The sequence below is a fragment of the Solea senegalensis genome, linkage group LG1, assembly GCF_019176455.1.
Source record: "Solea senegalensis isolate Sse05_10M linkage group LG1, IFAPA_SoseM_1, whole genome shotgun sequence".
NCBI classification, from domain to species: domain Eukaryota; kingdom Metazoa; phylum Chordata; class Actinopteri; order Pleuronectiformes; family Soleidae; genus Solea; species Solea senegalensis.
In genome coordinates this window covers 30,101,341-30,114,719 of record NC_058021.1, presented here as the reverse complement: position 1 = coordinate 30,114,719, position 13,379 = coordinate 30,101,341, and the positions used below count along the sequence as shown (strand labels likewise).

The 13,379-nt window shown below is 42.3% G+C and overlaps 2 protein-coding genes across 16 annotated transcripts in view; both read right to left on the bottom strand.

Moving 5' to 3' along the window:
- Positions 1-41: 41 nt before the first annotated feature.
- On the bottom strand, positions 42-1,976 carry si:dkey-96n2.3 (uracil nucleotide/cysteinyl leukotriene receptor). Its single transcript, XM_044019634.1, has 2 exons — positions 1,791-1,976; positions 42-1,130 (listed from the first exon to the last, which is right to left on the bottom strand). Exon 2 carries the CDS (start codon positions 1,120-1,122, stop codon positions 190-192), a length of 933 nt encoding a protein of 310 aa, XP_043875569.1. The 5' UTR covers positions 1,123-1,130; positions 1,791-1,976; the 3' UTR covers positions 42-189.
- A 52-nt stretch (positions 1,977-2,028) lies between these two features.
- The window catches only part of si:ch211-285f17.1 (sickle tail protein homolog), a 105,320-nt gene continuing 93,969 nt past the window's right edge, over positions 2,029-13,379 (bottom strand). For 7 of the 15 annotated variants that reach the window (XM_044019564.1, XM_044019497.1, XM_044019531.1 and 4 more), the window contains 11 exons: positions 11,422-11,552; positions 10,992-11,139; positions 9,918-10,371; positions 9,411-9,609; positions 9,041-9,330; positions 8,771-8,926; positions 8,394-8,516; positions 7,141-7,221; positions 5,395-7,029; positions 4,741-4,884; positions 2,029-3,691 (listed from right to left, as the gene is read on the bottom strand). In XM_044019564.1, coding sequence (XP_043875499.1) covers positions 3,137-3,691; positions 4,741-4,884; positions 5,395-7,029; positions 7,141-7,221; positions 8,394-8,516; positions 8,771-8,926; positions 9,041-9,330; positions 9,411-9,609; positions 9,918-10,371; positions 10,992-11,139; positions 11,422-11,552 — 3,916 coding nt within the window. In that variant the 3' untranslated portion in view covers positions 2,029-3,136. The remainder of the gene's footprint in view (positions 3,692-4,740; positions 4,885-5,394; positions 7,030-7,140; positions 7,222-8,393; positions 8,517-8,770; positions 8,927-9,040; positions 9,331-9,410; positions 9,610-9,917; positions 10,372-10,991; positions 11,140-11,421; positions 11,553-13,379) is intronic. The other 8 variants (XM_044019556.1, XM_044019516.1, XM_044019523.1 and 5 more) reach the window with 8 other exon arrangements.

Below are 13,379 nucleotides of genomic sequence, written 5' to 3'. Positions count from 1 at the left end.
GAAGCGATGTAAAAAACAAAACAAAACAAAAACACCACAAAAATATGTCATAGGTTTTTAATAACACTTGAAGGTTGCACACTAACATTTCTCGGAATATAACATTTTAAAGGATGTCTTGGTGATGAAGACGTGGTTCTATAAATACAGTATGTTCAACAGTTCCATGCATTTGTTTTAAACGGTGACCTAAACAGTCATTGCTTGATTAATGTCTTTATTTTTACAGAACAACTTGAGTAATTTGTTCCTGTATCCTGGGTTTAGGAAGAAGTACATGGCCGGGTCCAGTACACCACTGACACAGGTGAGGGCAGATGTGATGTGATTGGCTCTTCCCACTGACTCGCAGCTTGCTGCAATCACACTCCCACGACTGTGAAACTGGATATATATCACTCGACTCACATGGTAGGGTACAAAGGCAAACAGGAAGTTCATCACGATGAGCACGATCATTTTGATGGCCTTATCCTTCACTGGCCGTTCTTCTTTTTGTTTGACTGTTCTTAGTTTCAACAGAATCAGGATGTAGGAAACCACTATGGTGGAGAGGGGAATAACAAATGCCACTATTGTGGAAATCAGAGCAGTGGGAGAGGTTTTTTCTAAGTACAGCTTGTTGCAGATGCCAGGTGCACTGCTGGTCCCTTTCACTACAGATAAAAGTATAGGACTCATGGACACAATAACTATCCCCCAGAGAACTCCAGCAGCCACTTTTGCATATTTAGCCTTCCTGATTCTGTATGATTTAATAGGGAAAACCACAGCAACTAATCTGTCCAGACTGATCAGGCTCATTAAGTAGAGGCTGCAGTACATGTTAAGGTAAAAAAGGAAGCCTGATAACTCACAGAGCACATGTCCGAAGGGCCAGTGGCTGTCAGAGAGGTGGTAAACGATACGCATGGGTAAAATAAGGACATAGGAGATGTCTGCTATGGAAAGGTGCCTCAGGAAAACAACAGATGGAGACGTGTTGTCCTGACAAAAGAAGGCCCACAGTGCCAAAGCATTCCCAGGAACAGCAATGATGAAAATTAGGATGTAAAACACAGCAAAGATAATATTTTCTTGGTGGGAGGCGCTGGTGTAGAGGTCCTCCTCAGAGATGTTCATGGCTCAGCCTGGTGCGGCACAGAACAGAAACAAATGACCATTTTACATAATCGACAGCAGTGACATCACATGGTCCAAAAGTCTTCGGATGATTCACTAAGTCATGTTTTTGGTATCAAAATGAAAGAAAGAATGGAAGGTGTGCATGTGACAAAATGTGACTGGGTTACATATGCAACATCATTTGTACGTGAGGTTTATTAAACAGGAAGTGCACCCAGAGTTGTGAAAGAAAACGTCAGAGTAAAAATGTTTTTTTTTTTTAGATGCACAATACATTTCCCATGTAAATTAATTAAATCATCATGAAAACTACACATTTATAAATAAGGTGGGATGTATAAGTATTTAAATGTTTAAGTTATGCCTTCTCATGGAAATCAATATCCGACATACTTCCTAAATTGACCATTATAAAAGTATTACTGACCCAAACATCCCCACATCATGTCTTTCAAATTTCAAACAGGATGAATTTGATTCTCTATCATAAAATAAATTATTGTTACACATTGTTACACTTAAATGATGTGACATATTTAATATCACAATAATTAATAAATGTGTAGTACATAATATTAATAAAAAAACCTCAGCACTGTTATTATAATAATACTATTGTAATAATAAAATAGTAGTAATAATAATACATATAATCATAGTCTCACCTGTTATTGTAGAGGTGCAGATCAGCTGAATTCCAAAAATACAGTAAGTTAAAGATCAGTATCAACCATTAGTCTGACAACAACAGATAAAAGTGGAAGTGACAACTGCTGCTGCTCTTATCTGTGCTACCTCTCTTCTCTCATATTTGTGTGAAGACACACGTGCACATAGACACAATTATATTTATATATACTGTGTATATGTAGACTGAATCACACAGGAAACACAGAAGCATGGCGCCTTACAAGCATGCAATTCTTTATTTTTGCTACTCCAACACAATTGTACTCGTTTTTTTCAACCACATTGCTCTTTTAAAGTATGATTTAAAGCTTTACAAAAAAAAAGGAGAAGAAACCAAATATTTACAAAACCTATCTGTGCAAACGTAATTCTTCTTTTACACCACTCTCCTAAAGTATCTGAAAGGCATGCATACAAATAAACTTTGGTTTGTTAACAAAACTACCTATTTCCTTAGTAGAAGCGTCTATGTACACGTGGGAGAACGGGGTTCATTATCTATGTTTAAGTACAGTTTACATTTAGAGAATGAAAACAAACTAAGACCAGTATCAACACTTCAACCGAAAGAGTGCATGTAAATTCCTCTAAATCTTGTGACTGAATTAGGCTTGAAGTGAGTCATTGTACAACAATTTTTGGCAAAGAGGCACACTAAAATGAAAACTTGTATTACTCGTGATACCGCTTGTATAGATCTGTAAAATAAGTTGACAGAGAAAATTAGGAAAATTCTGTCAGGAAAAATAAAAAAAGTTCATTGTGAGTTCTATTTTAAAATGTCCGTATACATCGCGTATACATTCAAAAAAGGCATTTACAAGACCGATCAATGTCTGACAAACACAAGAAATATAGAAGATTAAATAGACTATGGTTATTCAATCTCTGGTTTGAAAAATAAACCACAATTTTTACGCGGTACTTTATGATTGTACATCAACTTTATAGTCCCTATTCATAGCTACAGCAAGAAAAATAGATTTTCAACACCACGAAAGCCTTCCACTTTATCTACAAAGTGGTGACACTAAATAGTTTGTTTTTTTCTTCTTTTTAGCTCAAGTTGTAAAATCTTTTCAAACATCTTGTACACCTTCAAGAGAGAATCTAAGTAAGTATGATCCAAAAAAAAGCATTGTTGTGAGAATGCCAGTGTCTAAGAGAACATGAATCGGGAGAGTGCATCACTTAATATTTTTACAAAAACATTCAAAAAATAAAAATAAGAATAGTGAAAACAAACCAAAATGATTTAAAATAATAAAAACATGACCGAGTCTACCTGCTATGCAGTAAAACCAGAGGGGCGATAATGGGGCTAAGCTGTGTCCTTAGCTGACGTGGTTGTCGGGATGCAGGATTTGCCGCTGTTGCCGTTGTGGGACCTGTAGCTGGTGAAGCTGGGGGTGTGTATGGTGCGGATGCTCTTTCCACCTGGGCCCAAAGGTGTGGGCGACAGAGGGGAGGGGGAGGAGGAGGAGGAGGATGAGGAGGAGGAGAATGAAGAGGAGGAGTGCACTCGACCATTCTGAGTCTGCGAGGAGAACGAGAGAGCTTTACCTGTGTGCTGTGAGGGCGCGGGGAGTTTGAGGGATCCGTTAGACAGGGAGGGGATGTGGGAGGAGGGTAGGGTACCGGAGCGAGGAGCTTGAGAGGACAGGATGGATGACTTTGTCACAGGTGAGGAGGAGGAGGAGGAAGAGGAGGAGGAAGAGGAGGAGGAAGGGTTAATGGGATTAGTAGCATCTGAGTTTTGTGCAGACTGGGGACTGCCTTTATTAGTGCTAGGATAAAAAGCAGGGATTTTAGAGACGGGAATAGTTGGGGAAGTAGCTTTATGATCCCCTCCCACTCTTTTAGCACTTCCGTTAGCCTGCAAACAGAGATGCCAAAACAAATACTGGTTGTCAAAATAGAAATCTGGTCAAGTAATACACACATAAGGCAAGACGATGTTAAATTAAAGCTACAAAGTTATACACATAGAAAACACTATGACTGCACAGACACATTAATATCACTAAGACACGACTAAAAAGACACCAAAAAAAACAACATTTACGGAAGCTGCTTCCACTACGTTACATGAAAGGTGAGAAAGTGAACTGAGAGACGTTACCACAAACAAAGGAACTTAGGAGGTTAGACAGTGCAGTGGCGGACAGGAGCGGCATCTCCACAGATGGCCTGTGTGTTAGAGGAGTTGTTAGGGTTTGGTGAAAGGGCTGTACGGGAGATTTCAGACGGCAAAGCTGCATAGGGGGAGGGATGGAGAGAATTAGATAATATAGGGTTAGGAGTTTGAAGAGTGCAGACAGGGAGGATGTGGGCCAGTATTTCACTAACGCTAATGGTGCAAGATGGTGAGATGTGCCGAGGTCTTCAGGGGGAAGGAAATATATCACAGTGAGGTTAAGAAGCTATGCAGCAGCAAGGTGCGTTGTGAGGAGGGAGGAGCACAGCCGAAAAAGTCAATAAGGTTTGTGTTTATCATAGCCATAAGCATCCTGGGTTTTCGCAAACACTGTTACGGAACTCAGCTGTGATGGGATTCGGAGATGTGATGACAACTCGGATGACAGGACTCTGTTGTTCTTTGCCGTTTTCTTTTTTCTTTCTTTTTTTTTTTTAAAGTCACCAACACAGTGAAAACCATGAGCAGTGTGAACATGCAGAAGCATACAGTACCAGTGATGTTATGGGGTAACAGTCAAGAGTCAAACATGCCTTCTTTTCACAGCAGATTCGAGAGAAACATTAACAGTTCCACAGTCGCCATCACGGTGACTTATTATTATTATTATTATTTTTAATCTCACAGCTTTGACAGTCTTTTTTCCACCTTACAATACATGCCTCATGTTTTCGATCCCTACATGTTTGTTTCCTCTCGTCTCTGGTAAGACCCTAAAGTAAGACTACCTGTCGGAACTGCCTCTGAGCGTCCTGCAGTTTTTGCTGTTTTCCTGCTTTGTCAGTAGTACCCGGTGACTGCCTGGACTTCGCAGACAAAGGGACGGGCATCCGACTAGTAGGGGAAGCGACACTGGTGTTCTGCAAGGGGATCCAAACGAAAAACAAAACAAGAAATAAAATAAAAGAAAGAAAAAACACACACCATATAGGAAGCATGAAAATCAAGACACTAACAGGTAAAAAAAAAAACCCAATTAATTCAACACCAGTGAGAGATCATGCACCCCGTGGGACCATAAACCTTTAAGACATTACACATAGTACATGCACTCAAGATGAGTAAGATATCAGAGCATAATCATCATGAGACTGTCTTTGATGATGAGTTGGCCACTTGCTGAAAACCCCAAAGTTTTAGCAATGACCTAAAGGAGAAAGATGGTGACCAGGAACCCAACAAAAATGCCACCCCCAATCATGTAGCCATGATTTCACAGAGGGAGAAAGTCACGGGGGACATTTCCAACATTTCCTAGCACCTGTGGAGTGGATTAATGATTCTGTAATCTCAGTGGTTAGGGTTGGAGTGAGGGTAGATTGGAAAATTGAAAAAAAAGAAGCACCCAAAGGCTCCAGGAGCAAAAAGAGCTAGAGAGAGACCTGTTGTACGGTGCTGGGGACACTGGGGAGAGTGGCGGTGGTAGCAGTGGTAGTGGTAGGGACGACTACAGGACGAGGAAGGAGCTGAGGTTTAGTCTTCTGCTGCAATGAATTTTTGCTGGGTACCTTAGGGCCTAACCCTCTGGAGGTGGGGAGAGAGGAAGACCTCTTTAGCCCCGCTCCGTCTGAGCCTGTCCCATTCCCTGCCAAAGCTTCCTCCATAGAGACTGGCTCCTCAGGGGAGCGTGGTCCCATCTCATTAATGGTGGTCTCCAACTGCTTGATGGTCTGCTCCAGACTGTCCAGTGTCTTGTAGGTGTTCTTCCGGATCTCGTCTGTTCTGTAGTGAGACTCGGAGTTCTGCTTCTTCAACACAGCCGAACTTGTCACCTTTGGAGGCTCTGCTAAGGATTTGGAGCGTGCAATCTCAAATCTCTTTGCCTCTTTGTGCTGCTTGACGGTACCGTCGGACTCCTCCTCATCTTCATACACAACCACCTGAAGAGTCTTCTTGCCTGATTTGGTACCCGTGCGGATGGCCTGGGTCAGCGCTGCCAGCTGCTTCTTAGGGAACTTAAACTTGAACTTCTTTTTACTGTCCTGCTTGGCATCCTCCACGTTTCCACCGTCAGTGAGTTCAGATATTGACGACGAAGAAGAAGACGATAGGCTGACATGGTCAGCAGTGCCGTGTGAGGAGCTGACCTTTTTGCCATCATCCATGTTGGTCCCTCCAGCTTTTTCCTCCAGCCCACTACTTCTCTCCGTGTCCGACTCCTCGCTCTCCTCGTCAATGCGCTCTGCAGACAGCATCCTGTCCAGTTCCTCCTCACATTCGAATATGGTGGACAGGCGCTTGTAAGCGGAGCGGATATCCATGGGCTCATCAAAAATGATAATGACGGGCTTCTTGTTAAATCCATTATCCTGTGGAAAACTGGGACCCGATGAGGTGTTCCCTTGGTTTGACGCACCGCCTACAGTTACTGTCTGGACACTTCCCTTCTTGGCATTGACCAGTTCCTGGTACTCGCCACTAGACAAGGCCTGTACCTTGGTGTTAGTGATCATAAATGCTATGTTGTCTGGGGGCGGAGGTGGCTCTTCTCCAGGAAGATCAGGACTTAGACCGGCTCCCTCATCGTCTTCATCAAAAGCAGCTTTTGGTGGACCGTTGTCGTCGGTAGGAGCTTTTGGAATTGGGGCAACAGAAATTTTAAGTTTCTGTTTCACGGGGCTAATTGTTGTTTTTTCCACCGTCTCGTGTATTATATTCTTACTGGACGAAACGGGCTCCTGAATGATTTTACTTTTCTTCTCAGCGTTCATTTTGTTGAGCATCTTCCCCTTCTCCATTTCTACCTTGGTCTTGAAGGACTCGGAGCGTTTTAACTGCTTCTTTGCCAGTTTGAATCCGTTCAGTCCCACAGGCTTAGGCGATATAGGTGGGGGAGATTTGGGCGGTGGAGACTGTGGCGTCTGCTGCTGCTGTTCCTGGCTTGGAGAATTGTCATTAACATTGACATTTGACACCTGTGTTGGAGGCTGCGTGGGTTCTTGGTGCTCGGGGGTCTCCTCTGTTCCTGATGGGGGTGGATGATCTTTGGAGATTTGGCCAGTCACATAGTATATGACCTGTGTTTGGGAAATGGAAACAGGTTATCATTTCATTCAACTTTCACATTGTATATATATGCAAAATATACATGGATAAATGTAGTGTCAGTAAATTTAAGGTGCACGTACCCCTTGGCTCTGTCGCACAGTCGTGTTCCCGTTTTCATCCGTGTCTGGATCTTTGTCCTCTCGACTGGGCTCTGAGCTCTGCTAGGACAGTGTGCGAGGGAATAATATTACTGTGCAACTGGTGCACACAGTGGTTTAACTGTGAATGTACGTACTGTATATATGAGTGTGGTCGAATTCACAATGTTAAAACCGCACTGGATAAAATAAGATACAGTATTTCCAGTATGCACTGCTACTCTTGAAGCGTTTAAATAAAAGCATACAGGTCAAAAAAATATATTAAACTATTCATATGCCAAGTCCTATCTTTTACAGCCAAGTTCATGGTTAAACCCTGTATTTTTTAATTGTTTCTTCAACTTTCCTATTTACATTTGTGAAAATTCCATTAGTACAATCTTCAATGTTTTATTATTTACACCATCTACTAGCTTAGTGCCTCACAGTTCAACTCGACCTCCCATTGGTTCTCTGCGAGAGTTGATACTTGCACGTTTTAAAAAGAACATACGTGTCTTCTTGGTCACATACAGTAAAAAAACCCACATAATTCAACGTATGTATTGTGTATATATGGATTGCCCTTCATGTCAAAGAATGATTGGGTTGTGATTATTACATTGGTGTAAAGCCGGGAAAGCACACTGAGGTAAAGTTGTGCGAAGACAAAGAGAAACAGAAAGGTAAGTCCTCAGAAAAGTATAAGTGATGGGAGAGGAGCATGCAAAGTGGCCACATTGACCTCTAGTGAACCAAGTCTGCAAAAACAGCTCATGTCTGCAAAGTTCGTTTTGACTATGTTGTTTCTCTCGGTTGTCAATCTTTCGAGAAATATTTGTTGAGTTTGTATGAAGACATGTAATTAAAGAAAGACACAAGACAATTCAATTGCCTGCAGATTTCAGATCGCAGGTCTTTATTGATTTGGAGGAAAAAGACAAGATATAATTGAAACCAATAGCAAATCCCCATCACCCTCTGGCCCAGACACACAAAAGAGACAGCATCTTTTCAGAGGCTTCATTTTATGCAGACTTAATCCGGGAAAAAGCTCAAGCTGTGATATCCAGCAGAATCAAAAATAGGGAAGGAAAATGAGGCAGCAAGGAAAGAAGTTGTTTGGAGGCAGCTGTTACAGGTTTCTCTTGAGCCAAAGCAAGGGTGCAAAAGTTGGAGAAGGGTTAAGATGCAGCCATCGTTGGCAGAGACAGGCAGTTAGCTGGGGAGCTGCAAGGCGATTTGCAATTTACCTTTTTCTCTTTGAGGGGCAACAAGGCCCCCGGTCTTAGCTCTCTGATTTGTGGTTCAATTCGAGAGGGAGGCTCTACCAAATTTTTCACCCCTAAATCCTTAACTGTGCACTTCTGGAAGACCTGAAGAGTGAAAAAAAGTGAGGGGGGGAGGACAGGGACAAGGATTTTGGGGAGGGGAGGAGTTTGAGTTTCTTCACCACTGCCACAACTAGAAAACCCCAAACCTGAAAACATTACACTCAAAATCAAACTCTGCTTTGCCACCACAGGAAGAAACAATAAGCAACCCAATCCCACATGGCAAAATCAAGGACCTTTCATTGGACCCATTAACTGTGGGTGTTGGTTCGCATGTTTCGTGTCGTGCATCTTACCTGCAGTTCTGCCATGATCTTGTCTCCTTCGTCCTCCTCGTCTCTAGTAACGGAGGCAGTAACAGGAGGAGGGGTTGTCGGCTTTGGCTTTGTCTCTGGTGGAACCTTGACAGGCTTGGATTGGGGAGTGGGAGGTGGGACCTCCTCTTCACCCTCCTGCAAGAAGGGATTGTGTCGTTATGAATTCCAAATCAAACAGTAAAAGTTAAGCTATTGCAATTAAGGAGTCAAAAGCCAAGGATGTGCTCTCATCTCCCCTGCCAGACTAACCTGAGCTGAGATGGATTCCTTCCTGCTGGTGTAGACCACCTCACCAGAGCGTGTGGTGGTCATGCCCGAGTTGGAGCTAGAGAAGGTCTTCCTCGGAGGAGGCGGTGGTGGTGGAGACTTGTTGGACTTCTCAGACACTTGCTTGGTAGAAATGTCAAGGGGCGTGGGCTTATTGGAGGTCTTGGAAGGTCTCTCCATGACTGGCTTGGCTGGTTTCTCCAATGGAGGCTTTGGAAGTTTCTCAGGCCCCTTTTTGGCTGTCAGGGAGTCAGGTTCAGACCGAGCCTCTTCTGTCGCACATTTTAAAGGACGACATACTTTAAAGTGTGTTCACACGAGAAATATGTAATTTTATGTGTTATATTTGTACCTGAATGTGATTCCACAAGTTTGTGGGAGATGGTTTGTTCACAGCTGGCACCAGGTGGCAGTACTGAGTTCTCTTCAACCTCGAGACTGGGAATACCCTTCATCATGTTGGCCTGGGCCTCCTGGAGGATCTTCTCAAACTCTTTTCCATTGTAATGACCCATGTTCTGCCTCCTCTCTTCCCACTCCTTCTCCGCTGCCTACAAATCACAGAGAAGAACAAAGGGGTAAAAAAAAGAAGGACAGGTCTAAATACAGTAAGATAAGTAAGAATGACACGATAAAATAATGCAAAATAATTGGCTGACTCTAACTTATTTATGTAAGTTAACATGATTTGGTCTTTGAAATTTGATAAATGCTGCCAAGTCAGTGACAGATAATATATTTAATGCAAAAAATAATTACTTTATTGTACTATTTTTGTTTATAGATAAACTGTAATATTTAGGAAAATAGGGAAAAAAAGAAAAATCTATGAAGAATCGGACAAAATAAATCCACATACCTCTATGGACATAACTCTGGTTTTGCTTTTGCTTTTGTCCTTATTGATCTGCAGCTCCTCAATAACAAGATCCTGGTTGCCATTATTTACTGGTGTCTTCTTCTGACGGAGGGGACTTGTTGGTTCCAAGGTCGTGTCTTTGGGAGACTCCCTGCCATGACTCTTGATTGGGTTGGGACTGGGCCCCTGGGTAGGGCTCAAGGCCGCAGACTGCTGGGACTGCTGCATGAGGACCGGGGAGCTCTGGACGTGATGGATGACCACCGGGGAGGAGGGCATCACCTCTGACCTGACGGTGGAGCTCTGGTGATCCAGTGAGGCTGAGGTGGAGCTGGGCTGAACGGGTGCTGAGGGAGCATCAACAGGAGCCTCTGAAGCAGCTGCCGTTAGGCTGTAATCCACTGGGATATTAGCAGACAGATCAGGAGCCTTCTGGGAGCCCTCAGTAGCATGTCTGCAGTAGGGATGGAAAAAGGCAGAAATCAATTTTATATCCCAATTAGAATTTATGGTTTTGTTGATTTTCTCATACAGATTAGAAGCACACCAAACCCTGTAATAAAGTTGGAAGAAAATGTTGATTAATTCTGACAGGAAGGATAAAAACACCACCAAACACTATGATTTAGTGTCTTATGGTTTGGCAGCCACGCATGTTTTAGATAAAAGACAAGAGAAGTCATAGAGAGAGCAACAGGGAAGAAAAAAAAAGTCCAGAGCGAGTTTGGAGTCTGTGACATTTTGAAATGGAAATGATGTGCTGCAGTGTCCACCGAATTAATTCACTTATCGGTTCAGTGGAAGGGACGAGAGTAAATCAAGCAGGACGCCATATGAGTCTGTCCACGCGGACTGACCTCTGTAATGGAATGAGGGCTGGCTCTCTGCGATCGTCTAATAGCACAATCTCCCACATGCTGCGAGTCGCTCAGCACAATAACTGTTCTTTTAATCGTCAAGTCCCTCTGTCATCCTCGTCCACCACACCATGGCAACTGTTCCTCTCGATCCCTACTTTCTCTACTTATATAGTATGTATATATATATATATAGTTATGGATGGTGGTCCTTTACCTTCTGAGACCGCTGAGTGTGTCAGTCAGGCCTTTGACCCTTTTCAGCATGCTGTCCAGTTTGTGAGGTTCCTCCTTCAAAAACTTGACGGCTTCTACTTCCACCCTGAGCACAGCCCGCATTCTGGTCTGGAGGGCTGGGAACTCTCCTGGAGAAATTACAAAACACTCATTGTCTCCACACTGTATTTCGTATTCTCTACATGTTTAGGGCGACCAGCTCATTAAGGTGCTGTGCAGTTGGATAAAGTCCAACATTTTGAATCATTATCTAAATTTACGCAACACGAACAAACAAATATTGCATAATGCGTTTTACAGGTCTCTTGTTTGGTTTTATTTACGACACGCGTCATCGCCTCGACACTCACTTTGCCTATTTGACCGTCTTGTTTGTCGTGTTAGCCGTTAATAGCTCATTTGTGTCTTACCTTTGAGCCCCGCCAGAGATTCTCCCACCTTCCTCAGAGTCACCGCTCCCTCTTCCACATCCTTCAGAGTCACAACTCTGTGTGTTGCGGCTGAGTCCTTCTGCAAAGAGCCGACATACTGCTCCAGGTCGCTGCAGAGACAAACAAACAAAGAGATATATTGTACTAATCAGGCAGTAATTCCTTATTTGTTGACGATATACTGACATTATTGCAATGGGGGACACACAGTATTTACTGTACGACTCTTTACAAACACCGGGGGGCAGAGCACAATCATTTAAAGACTACACAGAGATACTGATTGGGCAAAGGTGAAAGCAGACTATAAAAAAACAGAAGAGTATGAGTAATATGTAAAACATGTCCCAGGATTAACAAGGATAGAGACTTTCCCACTGTGCACTGCACTTCCCCGTGTAAATCAGACTGCTTAAACTAGATTGGTTTGAGTTCTTCCCAAACCCCATAAATGTTTATGCATCAAATGAGAGCACATTTGTGACAGGACACTTCCTCACAGAGAAAACACATCATCATCATCATCATCATCGTGCTCGAGAAAAGTGGCGACTCTGAGGGGGAAATGTGCCGAACGATAACATTGTGTGCAAAAGTGGGATTGCATGAGAGCCGACTAACATGGCGTGTCATTGTGTGACCAGGTACCCAGGAGAAAAGCCTTTCTTCGACATCCCCCTCAAGGGAGCGGGCTAAGGCAAGAACAGGACCATTTCTGTTAAATGCCCGGCTGTGTCAAGGCCTGTTGGTAATTGGAACGATGATGGGAAATTCCAGCTGAAGATAAAGGAAACAAATTTCCCTTTTGTATCCAAACCTCCCAAACACAAAAAAAACCCAGATACAGTATGCGATTCATATTGTACGTCTCACAGATTCTCTATCAAAGTACTTAAGGCAGCCTTTGTTTGAGGAGAAACACTGTGTGTTTTAAATATTCCTTTCCATACGCTGTTAATTACTGTTGTCAAAGTATACGATCCAAAACATGTGACTTAAAAGCTTTGCAAAGTGTTCCCATGAGTCCAGATTGTTTACAATCCCAGGCGCATTATCAGTGTTGTAGTTTGGAGCACGATGTTGTGCAAGCTGTCCAGATTAATGGCTGAATGCTGCAAACGTTACGCCATATATTTTATTATTCTGTAGTTTATACTCGTTTCAGATGAATATTTCATGAATATTATACTGTGTGCCTCTGTAAATGTTAGTCATTTGTTTATTTGTCTGTCTGAAACCAAGCTAAATGTGCTGCACGACCCTTTGATAAAAGATATTATTAATCTTGACAAGGTCTTCCAAATTATAATAATAATTTAAAAAATGTAATATCAAAGACAGAAATCTAATGAAGTGTTGTAAGTAGGGCTGAAACAATTACTCGATTAATCGATTAGTAAATGAATCATCAACTATGTTTTTAAGTGTTTTTAAGGAATTTAAGCCAGTTTTCTGATATTTCAGCTTCTTAAATGAGAATATTTTCTGGTTCCTTTGCTCCATATAACAAAGAAATCATTCAAACTGAATAATGTTTGGCTTTTGGACAAGAAAACAAGATGAGTCATTTGAGAACATCATCCTTTTCAGACATTTTATGGACCAAACAATTACTTGATTAATGGAGAAAATAACCGACAGATGAATCGATTATGAAAAATAATCGTTAGTTGCAGCCCTAGTTGTAACGTGAAATAAATTCATAGTTTTTGTAATTAGAAAAGATACACCTCATCCTGTATCACAATGACATGAGTGTGGACATCTGGCCTAAATTCCAGAATCCACCCTCAGCAAATGTCAAGGCTTGTGACAGTAGCTGTGTAGCCACGGTAACTAAGAGCTTAATCCACCTACATCCACCTGTAGATTTCCCCGTCTGCATCATCTGTTGTCATTGTGTTTTTTACTATTACTATTATTATTGCAGCAGCATG